This window comes from Abrus precatorius, unplaced genomic scaffold, assembly GCF_003935025.1.
Source record: "Abrus precatorius isolate BTA unplaced genomic scaffold, Abrus_2018 Scaffold3, whole genome shotgun sequence".
NCBI classification, from domain to species: domain Eukaryota; kingdom Viridiplantae; phylum Streptophyta; class Magnoliopsida; order Fabales; family Fabaceae; genus Abrus; species Abrus precatorius.
In genome coordinates, this window is record NW_020874373.1 from 582,069 (window position 1) to 597,910 (window position 15,842).

The 15,842-nt window shown below is 34.9% G+C and overlaps 3 protein-coding genes across 5 annotated transcripts; 2 read left to right on the forward strand and 1 right to left on the reverse strand.

Moving 5' to 3' along the window:
* The first annotated feature begins 1,680 nt into the window (after nucleotides 1-1,680).
* On the forward strand, nucleotides 1,681-8,790 carry LOC113861228 (putative G3BP-like protein). 2 transcript variants are annotated; one of them, XM_027493914.1, is made up of 9 exons: nucleotides 1,681-2,032; nucleotides 2,116-2,250; nucleotides 2,915-3,221; nucleotides 3,594-3,856; nucleotides 4,485-4,683; nucleotides 5,129-5,250; nucleotides 5,337-5,402; nucleotides 6,257-6,338; nucleotides 7,929-8,790. In XM_027493914.1, the coding sequence occupies exons 1-9, from the start codon at nucleotides 1,994-1,996 to the stop codon at nucleotides 8,069-8,071; spliced, it is 1,356 nt and encodes a 451-aa protein (XP_027349715.1). In that variant the 5' UTR covers nucleotides 1,681-1,993; the 3' UTR covers nucleotides 8,072-8,790. The 2 variants fall into 2 exon arrangements, with proteins under 2 accessions (XP_027349715.1, XP_027349714.1); XM_027493913.1 differs by having other exon boundaries at nucleotides 1,824-2,032; nucleotides 3,591-3,856; nucleotides 7,929-8,540.
* Nucleotides 8,791-8,797: 7 nt separating this feature from the next.
* On the reverse strand, nucleotides 8,798-11,846 carry LOC113861229. 2 transcript variants are annotated; one of them, XM_027493916.1, is made up of 4 exons: nucleotides 11,504-11,713; nucleotides 10,407-11,281; nucleotides 10,031-10,203; nucleotides 8,892-9,915 (listed from the first exon to the last, which is right to left on the reverse strand). In XM_027493916.1, the coding sequence occupies exons 2-4, from the start codon at nucleotides 11,232-11,234 to the stop codon at nucleotides 9,804-9,806; spliced, it is 1,113 nt and encodes a 370-aa protein (XP_027349717.1). In that variant the 5' UTR covers nucleotides 11,235-11,281; nucleotides 11,504-11,713; the 3' UTR covers nucleotides 8,892-9,803. The 2 variants fall into 2 exon arrangements, with proteins under 2 accessions (XP_027349716.1, XP_027349717.1); XM_027493915.1 differs by having other exon boundaries at nucleotides 8,798-9,915; nucleotides 10,407-11,846.
* Nucleotides 11,847-13,218: 1,372 nt separating this feature from the next.
* Nucleotides 13,219-15,829, forward strand: LOC113861231. The gene is made up of 4 exons (XM_027493917.1): nucleotides 13,219-13,503; nucleotides 13,924-14,058; nucleotides 14,836-15,023; nucleotides 15,282-15,829. The coding sequence occupies exons 1-4, from the start codon at nucleotides 13,445-13,447 to the stop codon at nucleotides 15,485-15,487; spliced, it is 588 nt and encodes a 195-aa protein (XP_027349718.1). The 5' UTR covers nucleotides 13,219-13,444; the 3' UTR covers nucleotides 15,488-15,829.
* Nucleotides 15,830-15,842: the final 13 nt, after the last annotated feature.

Here is a 15,842-nt window from a genome sequence, read left to right on the forward strand (position 1 = left end):
TGCGGAGTTAAGTCAGTAACAGTTGGTTTCTTCCTTGACAAACGTTACATACGTTTTCGTTTATTTTAAATTTTACGGATGTTCAAAATATTTTCAATTAAAAAAAATGAAAATATCGATAAAAGAATATAAAATATTTTGGTGAATCACAGAACCTTATTTTTCCTTACCATTTAACAAAAACTCCACCCAAGATCAGTTTACTGAATTTCAGTGTTTACAAGCATGATATCCTGAGTTCGTCGCTTTCGTTAATTTTGGAAGCATTTTTTTACTAAGATGTATGTATAGGTGTATATATTAATATACTTTGTTGCAGACTTAGCTGTCAATATTACTTTTGCAAGTCAGAACTTCGAAAGGAGTCCGTATTTTTTTTTTATCTGTCAACTGATTTTGCTATGCATTATTCTTTACTAGTTATATAAATGACTAAATTATTGTGACGACGCAAAATCCAACGCTTAATATTTCATCTTGATGTAAGTAATTTTGTGCACATAAGCAAGAGGGAGAAGTACATTTATAATCTACAAAATTCCAAATTTGTATGAAAACTCTCCTGCAAATGTTTCAAGGTAGTTGTAAAACGGGTAAAGTCACACTTTAGTTAACAAGGAAGTGAAAGTGCGAAATTCTTGCTTAAATAAAGTAAACATTAGTATGGGAGCCAAATTTGGAACGATCAAATGAAGCAAAATTAGAACAATCAAGTATCTACGTAAAGATAAGTGTTGAATTCTACTCTGGGGATGATAAGAAAAACAAACTGAGACGAAAGGGAAAAGAAGGTAAAATAAGTACTCATAGTCAAAATATTTCCTGGGTGAATGCAGTCCTACTGGTATGGTCTTAAGATGACGAAGACAATTTCTTATTATTTCGACCTAATTTTAAATTAGTTTTGAAGGGTTGAAAATTTAAGAGTTAAACTTAATGTGTATGGTTGACCAACAAAATGCACTTATCGTGTTTTTAAAAACAAGATTTTATTATATCTCGAATTGTTCCAACTGAGCCCAGTGTCTCGTATTGTATTAAAGTTTATATATATTTTTCAATAATTGCATATTAATAATAAAGTTTATCTATTTAATTGATAATATTTTTATAGTATACCATTAAATTTGTGCATTTTTTTTATTTAAAATTAGTTTGCTATTAAAATGTATATAATAGAAATTGATTAATAAATAATATATTTTTAATTATATTATTAACGCATTAAATTATGTGATTATTTTTAAAACGTTATATATATATATTATTTGATTAAAATTAGAAAAAAAAATTAAAAATATAAAATTATTATTTTTGAAGTTATACATTTTAGTAATTGATTGTGTTAAAATTAATTGAATTGGTTGAATGATGCGTAGATTGTAATTGGGTTGAGTGGGAATTGAGAGAAAGGAGAGGAGATTAGAATGTAAATGCGTGTGAGAAGGAATCCCACAACAGGCGTCCCAGTCGCACAAGACAACATAGGAAGGCTTGTAGTGTCTGATTCCGAAACCAAACCATTGAATCTAACCCGTCCAGATATTCAGTTGGAAAACAATCTGACCCTTGACGTTGTACTAACCCAACGTGAGACACCTAATCCGAGGGCTACGATTTCGTGCCACAACCCTTCCCTCGACGATAGATTATAAAGAAGAAAGAATCCCACCCGACTCCACTCACTCACTCACTCACTCACTCACAAACACTCTCTCTCTCCCTCTCAACATCATTCCCCCTGCACCCCACTCTCTATCTCCGATCTATTCATTTTTTGATTACTATATATTACTTCATTCCCTTCACCACTCTCTAACCAAATTCACTTCTCTCCCCTTTTATTTCTAAAACCACCAACAAAACATCCTTAACTTCAACTCCCTCTCAGTTACACGAGCGATTTAGGGTTTCCGCACGCTCTCTCTCTTCTCCTAAGAGAAGCTCCGCATGTTTATTAAGCCCTAGCTCTCTACTCCATCTCTTTACTATTATGGCCTCTTCCTATCAGGGTTCCGTCAGTGCCGCCCAGGTATTCTCTTCTTTTCTCGCTGTTTCATTCCCTCCTCTGATCCGTTTCAACTTTTAACTCACTCAACTTTTCTCTTCTTCCAGGTCGGTTCCTACTTCGTTGGACAGTACTATCAGGTTCTTCGCCAGCAACCTAATCTCGTTCATCAGTTTTACTCTGATTCCAGCAGCATGCTTCGCGTTGACGGAGACTCCGTTGAATCGGCACACGATGTGTTGGTATGCTTACTCGTCATGCCTGTCATTCATCTCCCTGTTTTTTTATCAGGAGTAATGTGTTAGGTGTTTGTATGCTGGCTGTTCGTTTTATGTTCCCTATGTTGGAATTGTTTCACGATGCGCATGGTTGGGCTAATTGTTGATTTTTTCTGGTGGTTGTGGTGACTGTGCGGCTGAAATGCTGGCCGTAATGTGATAGTGTGATTTTATTGGAAAGAAAATGTTTATCTCGCTTTTATGTCTTCAATGTAATAAGTGTGTTTTTTTATTAAAAAGTTATTTCATTTGGATGCTTAAGTTCTAGTTGTAAGGGGCGAGGTTAATGAATTGAAACCGTGTCTGGAATATGTTTGTTTTCTTTTAAGTTTATTTGGTGGTACTAATTTCCACTGATCGAAAAGGTTTGTGCTGAATCTGTCAGTATGATGATGCCCTTGATTGAAATCTCGATTGTTACAATTAGAGGATTAGTGCTTAGCTGTCATTTCAGCTTTTGAATAAAAAGCTTCTTTTTGTTTTTTACTTCAATAGAATCCTGTTCTGGCGGTTTATTGTTTCAGATACATCTGCTAATGATTGGCATGCTCTGTTTCTATCTGTTTTTAGGGATGGTGGGACAAAAATATTGGCTGATAGCTGATCTGGTTTTATTTCTCTTATGCAGCAAATTCATTCAATTGTCATGTCACTGAATTTTACCACAATTGAGATCAAGACAATCAATTCTCTCGACTCTTGGGATGGGGGTGTGCTTGTAATGGTCTCAGGTTTTGTGAAGATAAAGGATGTTGGTGTGAGGCGAAAGTTTGTTCAAACATTCTTTCTTGCTCCACAGGAGAAGGGTTACTTTGTATTGAATGATATGTTTCATTTCATTGATGATGGAGTAGCGTACCCAAATCTGGTACCAACTGCGTCTGAAAAGATTGACACACAACCACATGTATCTGCTTCTCTTGCTGAGCCACCTAGTAAGTTGATTACCAAATTAGGCTTTCCAAGACATTTATTTCTGACTACTTACAGGAACTCTTTGTGCTGTAGCCTGTTATACCAACATCTGGTTAGAAGATTCATGACCTGTGCATCCTCTCACATCCTAGTTAATAAACATATTTTTTAAGCAGTAGAGCATAGCTGCACAGTATATTAGGTTTCCTTGTGACAATGATTATAAATGAGTTTTATGTGTACATTTTTATCATCCCAAAGATGCAAACTTCTGTGTAGAAGTTGAGATTTTCTCTGTCATTCTCCAAACTAAAAAAGTATGTATGCAATGATCAATTTTTTTTTTTAAATATATTGCATTTCTTTTGGTTCTGAGTCTCTTATTTTAGCAGCTTCAGACTATGGTTTGGAGGAAGAAGCTAGTGAATATGTCAACTCTGTTCATATAGATGATGATCCAGTGGATAAGTATAGTCTTCCTGAGCATCATCAGCAGCTGCAAGAAGATCTTGAAGCAGAAATTGTGCTGGAGGAAACTCCTGCACGAGAGGTGTCTCCACCAATTCCTAGTGTTGCACATACCATCCAGGAATCCCCTGTCACTCTTTTGGAAGAGTCTTTGGAGGAGCCTCCTAAAAAAACTTATGCATCTATTGTATGTAAAACTTTCATTATATGTCTTTTTTTCATTTGGCTCACTACTGTCTTTTTTTTTTTCCTGCCTCTCTGCACTATCCATAAACAAGTACCACAGCATTGTTGTAACCAACTTGCAATCCAAAACAGTCTTTAAAGTAGTCCTTCATTTTTCCATAATCCTAATTTCCTGATTTATTCTTCAATCAAGAATTTGTGTCTTGTGAAACTTGTTGAACTCACCTTGTGATGTGGACTTTTGACTGAGCTACCAGCATTCATTTGGCTTCTTCATGGTTTTTACTGTGGGCGGGAATATTTTTGTAGTCTCTTAGTCTTAGATACTGGTAGAAAATCTAAACAGAAAGTGAGGCTAAGATTGAGGTCCTCATATTGTAGATTCTTTCTTTGTCCTAAGTTATTGCCTTGGGTGTTCCTCTTTTTATTTTATCCTCTTTGTAATGTAATATTTATGCATAAAATATTGGGGAATTGTTAATTTATTAACCTTTACTGTATATTGGACAAACCTTACAGTGGAATAAATTTTACATTGTTGGTAGTGTTTTATTGTGACCTTACCTAGTGAGATAAGGCTTGATTGTTTGTTGTTGGTGTTGTCTTAATGTAATCATGTTACAATGCAGTTACGAGTCTCCAAAGGGCAGCCAGTGTTGTCAGCTGCTCCACAACATGCTCCACAACATTCTTTTAAAAGTGCTCCTCCTCCTTCAGAGTTGAACCATGTAGCACAGCCTGCTGTTCAGCAGTCAAGCTCCGCGTCTATGTATATTCCTGAGTCTGGGGCTGAGGCAGCAGAGGAAGGCTATGGACTAGAAGATGAAGGTTTAATTTTTGTTCCTAATAAAATCTTTTTCTTGGCACATTTAGTGTCTATACTATTGAATACTTGTGTCATTTATGCTAATGACATGTGGGGAGTTCGTTTGTTTATTCATTCTTGATGAGGTCTTGACTGATTCATTCGTTACCTGTAATGAGTGAAAATTGTTGTACAGTTCAGCTTGCCAAAAGATTTTTTGGGCCGAAATTCTTTTGGAAGAGACATCAGTGGTGGTTAGGGGCATAAACCTTTTGATCCAAAGGAATTTTTGAAATAAAAATTTCAGTAATCTTAATGGTAAAATGGATGCTTTGTTCTACCATTCTAGAAACTGAATTTCTGTAAGAGTGTCATATGACTTACCTCATTTAAGGTTTGAACTTAATATTGTCCAAGAGTTTCTAGAATTAAAACATCAAGTTGATTTCTGATCTATAATTGGTCCAGGTGAAGTAACATCTGTCTATGTGAGAAACTTACCTGCTACTGTTACTGAAGCTGAGATTGACCAGGAATTTAAGAATTTTGGCAGAATTAAGGCAGATGGAATATTCATTAGGGTCCGAAAGGTAGCCCTCTAGTTGCATTAAACTGAATGCCCACATATCCATCCATAAAGGGAACAGAAAGCTAAAATAGAAATTGATGTATACAGGAAATTGGAGTTTGCTATGCATTTGTGGAATTTGAAGACATTATTGGTGTTCAAAATGCACTTCAGGTTCGGAGTTATTTTATTTTTTCTTCTTAGACCTAATGTTTGTTTTATTATCTAATTATTCAGTACTTTAATAAACAGAAAACACGTTCAAGATCAATGGATATTTTTGTCATCTCTTGACTCAGCTATTTGTTAACCAAAATCTATGACATCAATTTTCCTATTCCTTAAAGCAAGAACTTCTCTTTGCTGATTGATTTGATTTATTGTCAGTGTCGAAAGTTTTCATATGGCTATGATGTCGAATTGGGTAGTTTCATTTTATATTCTTAGGTTTTATGCAATCATTTATTTTTTATTGTGTTTACGAAAACCTTTGCATGTAATTTCATTGGTTAAATTTGTAGTGCAACTATGAACATATAACACCTTCCCTAACAGATGCCTAAATTACACTCAACACCCCCCCCCCTTGTCTCTCTCTCTCTCTCTCTCGGAAATGCAGATAGTTTAGGATTTTAGAAGAAGTGAAGTTTAACAGCCGTATTATTGCCTTTGGATATATAGGCAAAAGTGAATTTCATCATCTAAGTTCCACATAGGAACTAGGTGTTGATGATGCTGAAATTCACAGATAGAAAAAACAATTCCCTAAGAAACTGGTTTTTATTAAAATGGGCTAAGGTGTAACACATTCATCTCTTAGGAGAATGGGTGTGATTTTTAAAATTAGAGCAGAAGACAGTGTAGGAGAATGTAATTTAAACAAGAAACTGATATCTAATGCTACTTCACTAAATTGTCATCGACTGTCTTGTTCTGTTGCAATAATTTAAGCGTCTAAATTACTCTCTCTCTTTTCTTAACATGATTCTTTGGCTCACATCTGTCTCTATTATGTACTGTTATTGTAGGCTTCTCCCATACAATTGGCTGGAAGACAAGTATACATAGAGGAGCGGAGGCCAAACAGTGGCAGCGCAGCTCGGGGAGGAAGTAATGTTCTACATCTTTTTCACTTTTTGTCTCTCTTTCAAAAGTTGTAGCTTCTTAAGTTATGTGGGCTTTACCTAATAGTTAGTCTTTGGAAGGTGTTTGTTGCTGCCATTGCTAGTGTTGGAGTGCACCTAACATATAAGTCTGCAATAGCTTTAGTGATCAGAGTGGTTGCCTTATGGCTGTGGATGCTAGGGCACTGGTTGTTGTTGCATCACTTAGTATTTTGTGTTAAAAGGCCCTTGTAGATCTATATTAGGTTAATACTAAGTTCTAAATGGCATGTCATATTAGTTCTTGGAGGGGACTTATGGCTATACTCACTAACTGGTTGTTGCAATAGCTGTTCACACCCAAGTGGATATTCTTGTACTGTGTTATGGCCATGCTATACATCAGCGGATCTGAAACACCTGTATTGTGGCTGTGCTGCTATACATCATGGAATGTTGGTGTGATACTTATTGTAGTTTAGATCCTTGATGATGAGGGCTGGTGAAGAGTTGAAATTTCATCATTACTGGTTTTGTTAGTAATTAAATTTAGATGTGTGTACATTTGTTTAGGTTCCATTGGTTGTCAAAGTAGTGGTGTGTTTAGGACCCAAGGTTGGTTGTGAGATGATTAATGAAGGGATAAGTGTTTCTCTGACAGTATTTTGCTGCTATTGTATCCAAAAGGAATATGCTGGAAGTTACTTTCTTGTAAATTCATGGCAGCTTTAGGTGGACGTTAAGAAACATTTTAGGTCACACCCTGTTTGTTTGTGGTAGCAGTTGATGATGTATAATTTGAAGTGATTTGCAAATAAAAATAACAATGTGGATAAGAAAATACAAATATAGGAAATAGATAGAACTGATGTTGAACTATATGGTTGCAAATTGCCTGGAGTTAAGGTTTTGGAGAATATAGCCGTGGATTAAACAGAGTGGACAAAGAAATTTTGTGGAGGGCACTGGTAATTTTTTATTTTATCTTTTGTTTTATTTCAAAAAATTGTGGGGCCCACCTTGAATTGAAGCCCACATAAACTTCACAGATATGTCAAAGTTTTATTTAATTACACACTATGCTAGCAGAAGCATATATGCAATGTAATTCTTTTGCCTTGCTTCAGATGAAATATGACTATAGGATTGCACATCCTTATTTGGATGGTTGTACATAAAATACCTCGATAGGTGCAGTTTTTATTGGTACTACGGTTTAATCCATGGTGGATGACCAAGAGAGTACTTGTAGTATACAAAATTTAATGTTGAGCTTTACTTGAGATTTGAAAAATGATCATATCAATGTTATTCTGGTGTTAGATTTGAGTGACTGGAGATTTTTGACGAGTTTGTTGGTTTCTTTTGTGAAAGACAATAACTTAACACATTTCCTTCTTGACTTGTACTGCTTGGTTCCGTTCTTTTATGAAACTTCTTCTATGTAGTGAATATAAATAAATTGATTTGAAAGTGGTATCTATTTATATAAGCTTTTGATACTTTTGGTAGTCTTTCTTCAGTTCTGAAGTGTTTTGTCTTTTTGTTTTCTGATGTGATATTGATATCCATTTCCTTTTGTTTTTTGGGTGATCAGGAAGGGGAAGAGGGAGAGGCAATTATCAACCAGATGCTCCAAGAGGGCGTTTTGGTGGTAGGAGCACGGGAAGGGGAAGTAATCAGGATAACTCAGACTATACTAGACTAAGAGGTGATTATCTTCAGCGTGGTTCACGATAAGGAAAATAATGCAAAAGCATGCACCAAGGTGCCATTCGAGGGCTTATACAATTAGTGATATCTGAGCTTGATGTGGGTATTTACTGCACAACATTTTCCTTCTGTGGTTTCATATAAAGAGTCTTGCGTTTTGGGTGTGTCTTTTTCAAGTAAAAGCTGTCGAAACTTCACTAGTTTGTTTTGCAAGTATAGATCGGTTAGTTCCCTTTGAATGTGATTTATTATGCCATTCAGGTGGGAAATTTTGGTTATTTGTATTGCCCCATGTTTGGATTGTGGGGCCTTTTTTAACGAGAAAGGGTGTTGAAAGGGAAAAAAATGGTTTAGACTTCACTGCTGAATTATCAGGTGTCGTGGTGCATTTTTGTGTGTTTTTAGCCCATTTCCTTTGTTTAAACTTGTTTTCACAGTACCATTGAAATCTTGTAATATTTTTCTTCTAATATGGGGGCATCGATGACATGAAGATAACCAAACCTTGTCATTTTGATTTAATGACTGATTTTCCTTGAAAATTACCAAAACATTTAATTAAATTCCCATAACGAGAATGCGTGTCTAGATTGGGGTGTGTATAATCTTGGTGATGAAACACACTGTCTTTACTAAAGAATCTTTAGAGTTCAGTACAGGGTTGTGATGTAATTCGTGAAACATGATATTCTAATTTTAATTCTTAACTAATGAAAAGTGTTGGAATAAATAAAAAAGATGTACCGTTATCTAAATTGTATTTTAAAGTAATTTACAGTATTGTATAATATCTTTTAGAATTAATTTTCATATTTCTTTGTATTTTATTATTTGCTTTCTTATTTAGAAAAGATTGATTAAATATTATACGAGTGTAGCTACATTTTGTGTTGTAAAACATCTATTACATCTATCACATTAGAACATGTTAAATCCATCTTATACTTTTTATTTTCCTCTCTTCTCATGTAAATTCCCATAATATTCTGTATGAAAGAAAGTCCCCGAAATATCGGCATATTTTCGACTGGTAGCAACAAGTGAAATTTGTTTGCATGCATAATCATTAAAGGTCTTCCATCCTTAACTCTTCTCCAGTCAAGACCATAAATAACATTGACATTTTCCATACTGAACTGAACTTTCAGTCATCGCTGAGATCTTGAACTTGTCTGGATCGGGCTCCTAACTTTCCGTTTGGAACAAATTAAAATAAAGATATATAACATAGACTTAGTTCTTCAAAGTTCCCTTTTCTTAACCCTCTGTACCTTGCAAGCTGGCTATTGGAACAATTTCTGATTACCTCCCCTTTATAATATCTCCACGTAAATAAAGTTGCTATAGGAAACCCAATCCCCGTTTGTATATCCAGTAATGTGTAAAGTGAGATGTAATAATGTGCTGTTTCCTCTGTTGGCCATTGTCTTTTTCTAATCTCATTTTTTCTTCGTAAGTTGGATTGCCTTTGATGCAGCAAATCAACATATAAGCACGATGCCCATATAAAGAAATGACGTGTTATCAATCAGTACGTCGATTAATTAAATGGTTCAGCACAAACTCGTAGCACAGCTGCGTCCAAAGGACCCTACTATGTAACACAAACTCAAAGCTGTAGATCAGTTTTTGATATCAGTTAATAGAGTGTGCTGCTTTATCAACAGAACCCCTATAACATTCGTTGGCTTCAATACAAGACTTCCAATACATTTCAAGACACGTGCGAACTTCATCAATTCACCATTTCATAACTTTTCTAAGCACCAGCAGTAGCCATAGCTCCCTGATGAGAATGTGGTAAACATTGTGGTTCATTGCTATCATCCTCTGTGTCCCAAAGGAAACTAGCATATGCTGCTTGTACATGGCTGATATCATGAAACCATAAGCTATTGTCACAATGCATCCCCAATATACATGTAAGTTAATGGAAAACTTGATGTAAAAAGTACCATTATAACATAAACTGAATGTTATATATACCTGTCTTCGGGAGAGGCTTGAACTGCTCTTTCAAAATAGGTGGAGGCTCGTTCTTGGTCGTGATGTAGCTCCCAAACTAGCTTTCCATATTGTGATAGAACTTCTCCATCATTTGGGTCCGCTAGTATGGCACGGGAATAATACTCCTCTGCTCCTTCACGGTCTTGTTTGCACTGCCAAAAAGATAATTGCAACATCACCAAAAGAATCCACTAATTAAACCAAGTATTTTGTGTTTGAAAACGATTCTCATTTGTTTAAGTTGTACCGAAGAGGTTTAAAAGTAGTTTAATAACAACACCGAAAAAGTTGGGTATCATGATGATTTTCTCAACAGGTTAAGAGTTGTTTTGAAACATAAGGAAATAGAACTTACCTGATACAAAAAATTGGCATAATTCCTCAGAAACAACGGATTACAAGGATTTTCCTTCACCATTCTTTTGTAATATTCTTCCACTCCTTGCCTATCTCCATCATGCCCTCCAGAACCCATGTGGTTATGATCATCACCTCCACTGCCTCCACCACCACCTATGCAGCCACCTATGCCATCACCACAGACATCTACCCCAAGCCCCTTTGCAAGAAACATTTCTTTATCACTACCAACCTCTTGGTCACCAAAACTCACCCTGCAAACTCCATCCTTCACTCTCACTTCTTCACTCAGTATCATATCATTGCCTCTATTCACCACACTAAACCCGTCATCTTTTCTTTGGTTTTCCCTCAACCCTCCTCCTCTTTCCTCATATTCAATGTCACTTTCTGTTTCTTCGTCTTCCTCTTCTTCACTCAAGCCTTTTCCCTTTCCAGTAGAGACAGAAGGAATAGTCTCCAGCACCAAGCACCTGTTTCTAGCTGAAAACCACTTTGGAGGATCTGAATACTCGAATCTGTCTTCGTTGTTGTTGCAAGAAGAAAAGGCCAAATCTTGCAAGTTCCCTTCAGATTGAACTCTTCTAAAGCTTTTGTTTTGGCGTTCAAGTTCAGCAATAGAGGGAGAGATTGGAGAAGACCCACATGAGAATGAAGAGAGAATTGGATGGATAGAAAGTTTATGATAATGTTGGGGGACACTAGTTGGTGGTAGATGCTTGACTGCATGGCTGGTTTCAGAGTGAATGTTATTACTAGGACTATCTGTGAATGAAGAGAGGAGAGAACCAAGAACTGGAGTTGAAGAGCTTCTTAGCAGCATGCTTTCTCTCTGATTGATTCTTGTTTTTGGAGTATATGTACAAAACACTGAGGAAAAAGATCAATAACTGTTAACTAAATTATTTCTTCAGGTAAAAAACTAGAAAAGGGAAAAGTTTATTGATTCTTGAAACAGAAAACAATTTGACATGACTACAGGGAAAAGTAATGATGCTGAATGCTGATTGTTGAGGAGATAACACCGATTTCCAAAGAAGAAATATTGGGGTTGGAAAAGGAAGAGGAGAAAAAAGAAAAAGAAAGGTATACCCTTTTGAGATCCTCAAGAGTCCTTGGTGTTGATGACCCTCTAATCTATGCAATTTCAGATTACTATTGGAAAGGAGAACTTTTTATAGCAGCTGGCAACAAATCACAAAAATAAAGGTGAGGATCCTTTATATAGGGGATAGGACTGTGGTTGAACCTTCACATGTGAACATGAATGGAGTGGTTTATAATTTTGCAGACAAAAGAAATGGCATATTTGGGTAATGATTGTGTGGTGGACAAGTTATTTGGATCACATATGATAGGTGACGATATGACTCAACTGGGAGCACCAAAATATCAAGTTGGCGAGTTGTGTTGTGTTGTTAAGGGAACGGTGCAAATGGAAAGTACTAAGAAAAGGGTAACATTGTAGTAACAAAAAAACAAAGTACTACCAACCTTCACATGGAGCGAATATCCTCCATGCATTTGGGATCCTTAGGTTGTGCATGTAACTTATATACACGTTTTAATTTATGTCCGTACACGTGGCTCTTTTCACCCTTCTCGAACTATTCCACATTTCAAAATTTTACATTTGACTAGTTTAACAAAATCCTCGTAAAATTCAATTGAAGAAGAAAAATCAAAACATACTTGTTCATTTTTTGGAGCTGCTACGGGATATTTCCAGTTTGAGTCTTCTTTATTTATTTCCTTTTCCAGAAGAAAAATCGATTGAAGTTTCTTTAACCCAAAAAAAAAAAGAAAACCATTAAGTGGGTGGTGCGTACATTTCTGAATATTTAAAACAAACCGAATTTTCAAGAACCTCTTTTTATTAGAATTGGGATGATAAATTAAAAGGAAAATAAAAATACAGCTTAAACAGACGACTAAAAAAAAGTAACACAAAAACAAAACTATGAAAAGCTAAGGTAAGTAGACATGCAAAGGATGATTATAAATGAAGCCATTAGAGATGCAAACAACTCATTTATGAAATTTGAATTAAATTTTCAGCAGAAGCATCTTCCTTAGTATGTAAATTTGAGTGACGTATATGCTTAATTGTGTGAATGGTGCATTTGATATATATGAAGAATTTTATTGCATTATTAAAGGGTGTTGACTATTATTACTCTTAAAAGGTTGACACGCAAGCTAATTGTCCAAAATTGTTAATGCCATTGTTAAGAAGCCAAAACCATTTTCAGTTTATGATTCAAATGCTGAGCTTCCCAATTAAGCTATAATTAATGCCTTTAGATTAAAGACGAGTCTTGCAGTTTGATGGTGGTTCGCATTCTCATGTTATAATATTTTATCTTAAAAATTATTTATAAAATATAATTTATCTCATTAAAGAATAATGAAAAATTATAAAAAATTTAAATTTATTTATTAAAAAATATATTATATGTGTACGAGAATACTCACAAAACAGGTAATATAAATTTTATAAATATATAAATATTGTTTCAAATACTCTAAATATATTCATCAAAATATACTTGAATTTTACCTGTCCTATAAAAAGCTTAGAGGAATATATACACACTTGCGGAACGAGGACATTTTTTTTCAAATATATATAAATTTTTATTAAAATTTATAAAATATCACAAAATTTAATATATTAATAACATAAAATATTATATTAAAAAACCGTTAAAACTTCATTTATTTTGTGAAAAAAACCATTTTGAAGGGAAAAAAAAAAGAAACAAATATACTTAATTAAACCAGAAAAAAAAAAAAAAGAACAAATAACTATGAGAGTAGAGAGTGTAGTAAGTGTGCCTGTGTGACTCTTCCCCCAAATCTGCAATTAGGGTTTTGATAACCGTGCTTTCTCTCCACTGTTGTTCTCATTTACAACCTCCAATTTCTATTTCTAACATCAAAATACGACAGAACATCGCAATTTCTCTGTAACTCACGACATCGAAAGATACCGACAGCGTCGTGAGGTAATTCAATTTTTATTTGTTGATCATGTTGGCCAAGAGACTAAGCTCCTTCCTCAAATTCTCCTCAAAGCCTCAGATTTCCACGTATGATCTCTGTTGCTTCTTCTATTTCATTTTCATTGTTCATTTTTTTAGTTCTGTGATTATTTTTTAAGTAAATGAATATGTATGCTGATGGAAGGTTACAGAAAGTGTCCTCATTAACTCATCTATATGTTGAAATTTCCATCCTTGAAATTCCAGCCATAATAGCTAAACAAAATAATCAAATTCTGTAACCCAAATTAGGGAATTTTGCCATTTGCATCGTGCGAGGTGAAAATTCTGTGAATTTGGAATACAGTGTGATGATGAGTCCTAACACCGTGGAAGTAAGATATTACTCTTTTTTGTTTCAGCTGAAATTATTTTGTTGGTGAAAAACATGGAGTACTTGTTATCATTACTAGATTGAAATTGAGATCATGATCCTTGATTGTGACGCTAAGTTTTAAACTGTTGCAGTTCCGCGAAGAATGTGGATGAAGAGTCGAGCAAATACTTAGGTAGAAAGGCAGTGTCATTTGTTTTGATTACTATTACAGGTGGTGTTACTCTGAGTGCCCTTGATGACCTTGCTATCTATCATCGATGTAGCAGGTATATATTGTGCTGTGATGTGGGATTCGGTGCTATGAGTAGACAATAGCTAGTTATTTGTTTTAATCTCAGAGGAATGTGTTTGGTAGACATGACAAAACTATTAAGAACATCTTTCTAACATATTCTGATTTTAGACTTTAGAATAAGAGGCTCAAAATAGACCTACATTATCTTTGGAGAGGAACTGTTCCTCAAGGAGGCCTATTAATTTTTATTTTTTTTTTAAAAAAAAAACTGAACTTCTACATAATAATAACTAACAACATGAAATATTAAGAGCAATATCAATCTGTAAGGTCAGTTTATGATCTAAATTTTGTGGTTATCTTTTGTCTCAATATAACTCATTATGACATTTTCATTTTTCATAGTTAAGAAAGAAGGTCCTAAGGGAGTGCATGCGAATCAGATGTAGAAGACAGGGTTAATAATTCTATGCTTAGTTTGCTTTCCAGGATAACATTTATAGTTTCCTTGTGATATCATGCTACCTAAATGAGAGTAGCCCTCCATCTGTGATTAAAATAATCACTACTATCAAATTCTTCACCATCCCATTCCACCCCCAAGTAAATTCTATTCTATTTTTTAATTTTCTTTCAAATTGATGCAGTAGATACTAAATAGTAATCCTCTTGAATACTTTTATGAGACTACTACTAATGCTTATGACTTATCACAAAAGGAATTTCTTGACTTCTGTTCTTTACATTTCAAAATTGAAAATTTGTCCTCCTTGGCAGCTCCTAAAATTATTTGCTGTGAAATTTGCAGCAAGGCCATGGAGAAGGTGAGCAAGAACCAGGAAATAATTAATGCTATTGGAGAACCAATTGTTAAAGGTCCATGGTACAATGCATCTCTTGCCGTAGCTCACAAAAGGCATTCTGTGTCATGCTCATTTCCTGTTTCTGGACCACAAGGCACCGGTGTCTTACAGCTGAAGGCGGTTCATAACGGAGGTGAGCAATTTGAATATATATCTTTATGATTTGGATCGCAACTTTTGCCAAACTCTCAGTTAACTGTTTTAATCTGCATAACTACCGTGATATGCTTGCTATATGAATGAGTTCTCTTGCTTACTTTGACAAATTATAAATTTTTTGCTTGTGATTGCTACTTGACTTTGTAAGATCTATAGAGTTTGAAAAGTGGGAATACTGATGTGAGTTTGGTAGCTAATGGGAATGATTTTTGGTTTGGCTTCTTTGAAACAGATGACTCTTGGTTTTCCTATGTTCTTCCGCGTGATTGGGACATATTAATCATGGAAGCTCTCCTCCATGTACCTGGGAATGAGGAGAAGCATCGATCATTCCGGATCAGTCTTGCTGACAAGTTGCCTTCTTCTTGTACTGCTTGCCCCGAGTGTGTACCTCATTCATCAGAAAATTCTGAGGCAAAATTGAATTCCAATCAATAAGCTAAAATGGCTATCTTTGATTCATCTAAGAACAAGTTTTTGACCCATTTTATGTTTTAAACCGTGGCATGATTTGAAGGCTAGGAGGACGTCAATATTGATTTGGTTTTTGATAGAATAAATTTATTTCTGAATTGTCGTTTGGTAATTTGTTGTAATATTTTCATCTTCTCATTTGACTATGAAAATAAATTTTGCCTTTTGGGATGATGTAAATTTTCTTTATCTTCCGTTGCCCTTACGACTCGTGATAAACTGTAGAGTGGTGTGTATTAAATTGAACATTGTACAATGCTGGACATATTCATAATTTCAAGTGTGGGTGAAAGTTGAATTTTTTTTTTACCCCTTATTT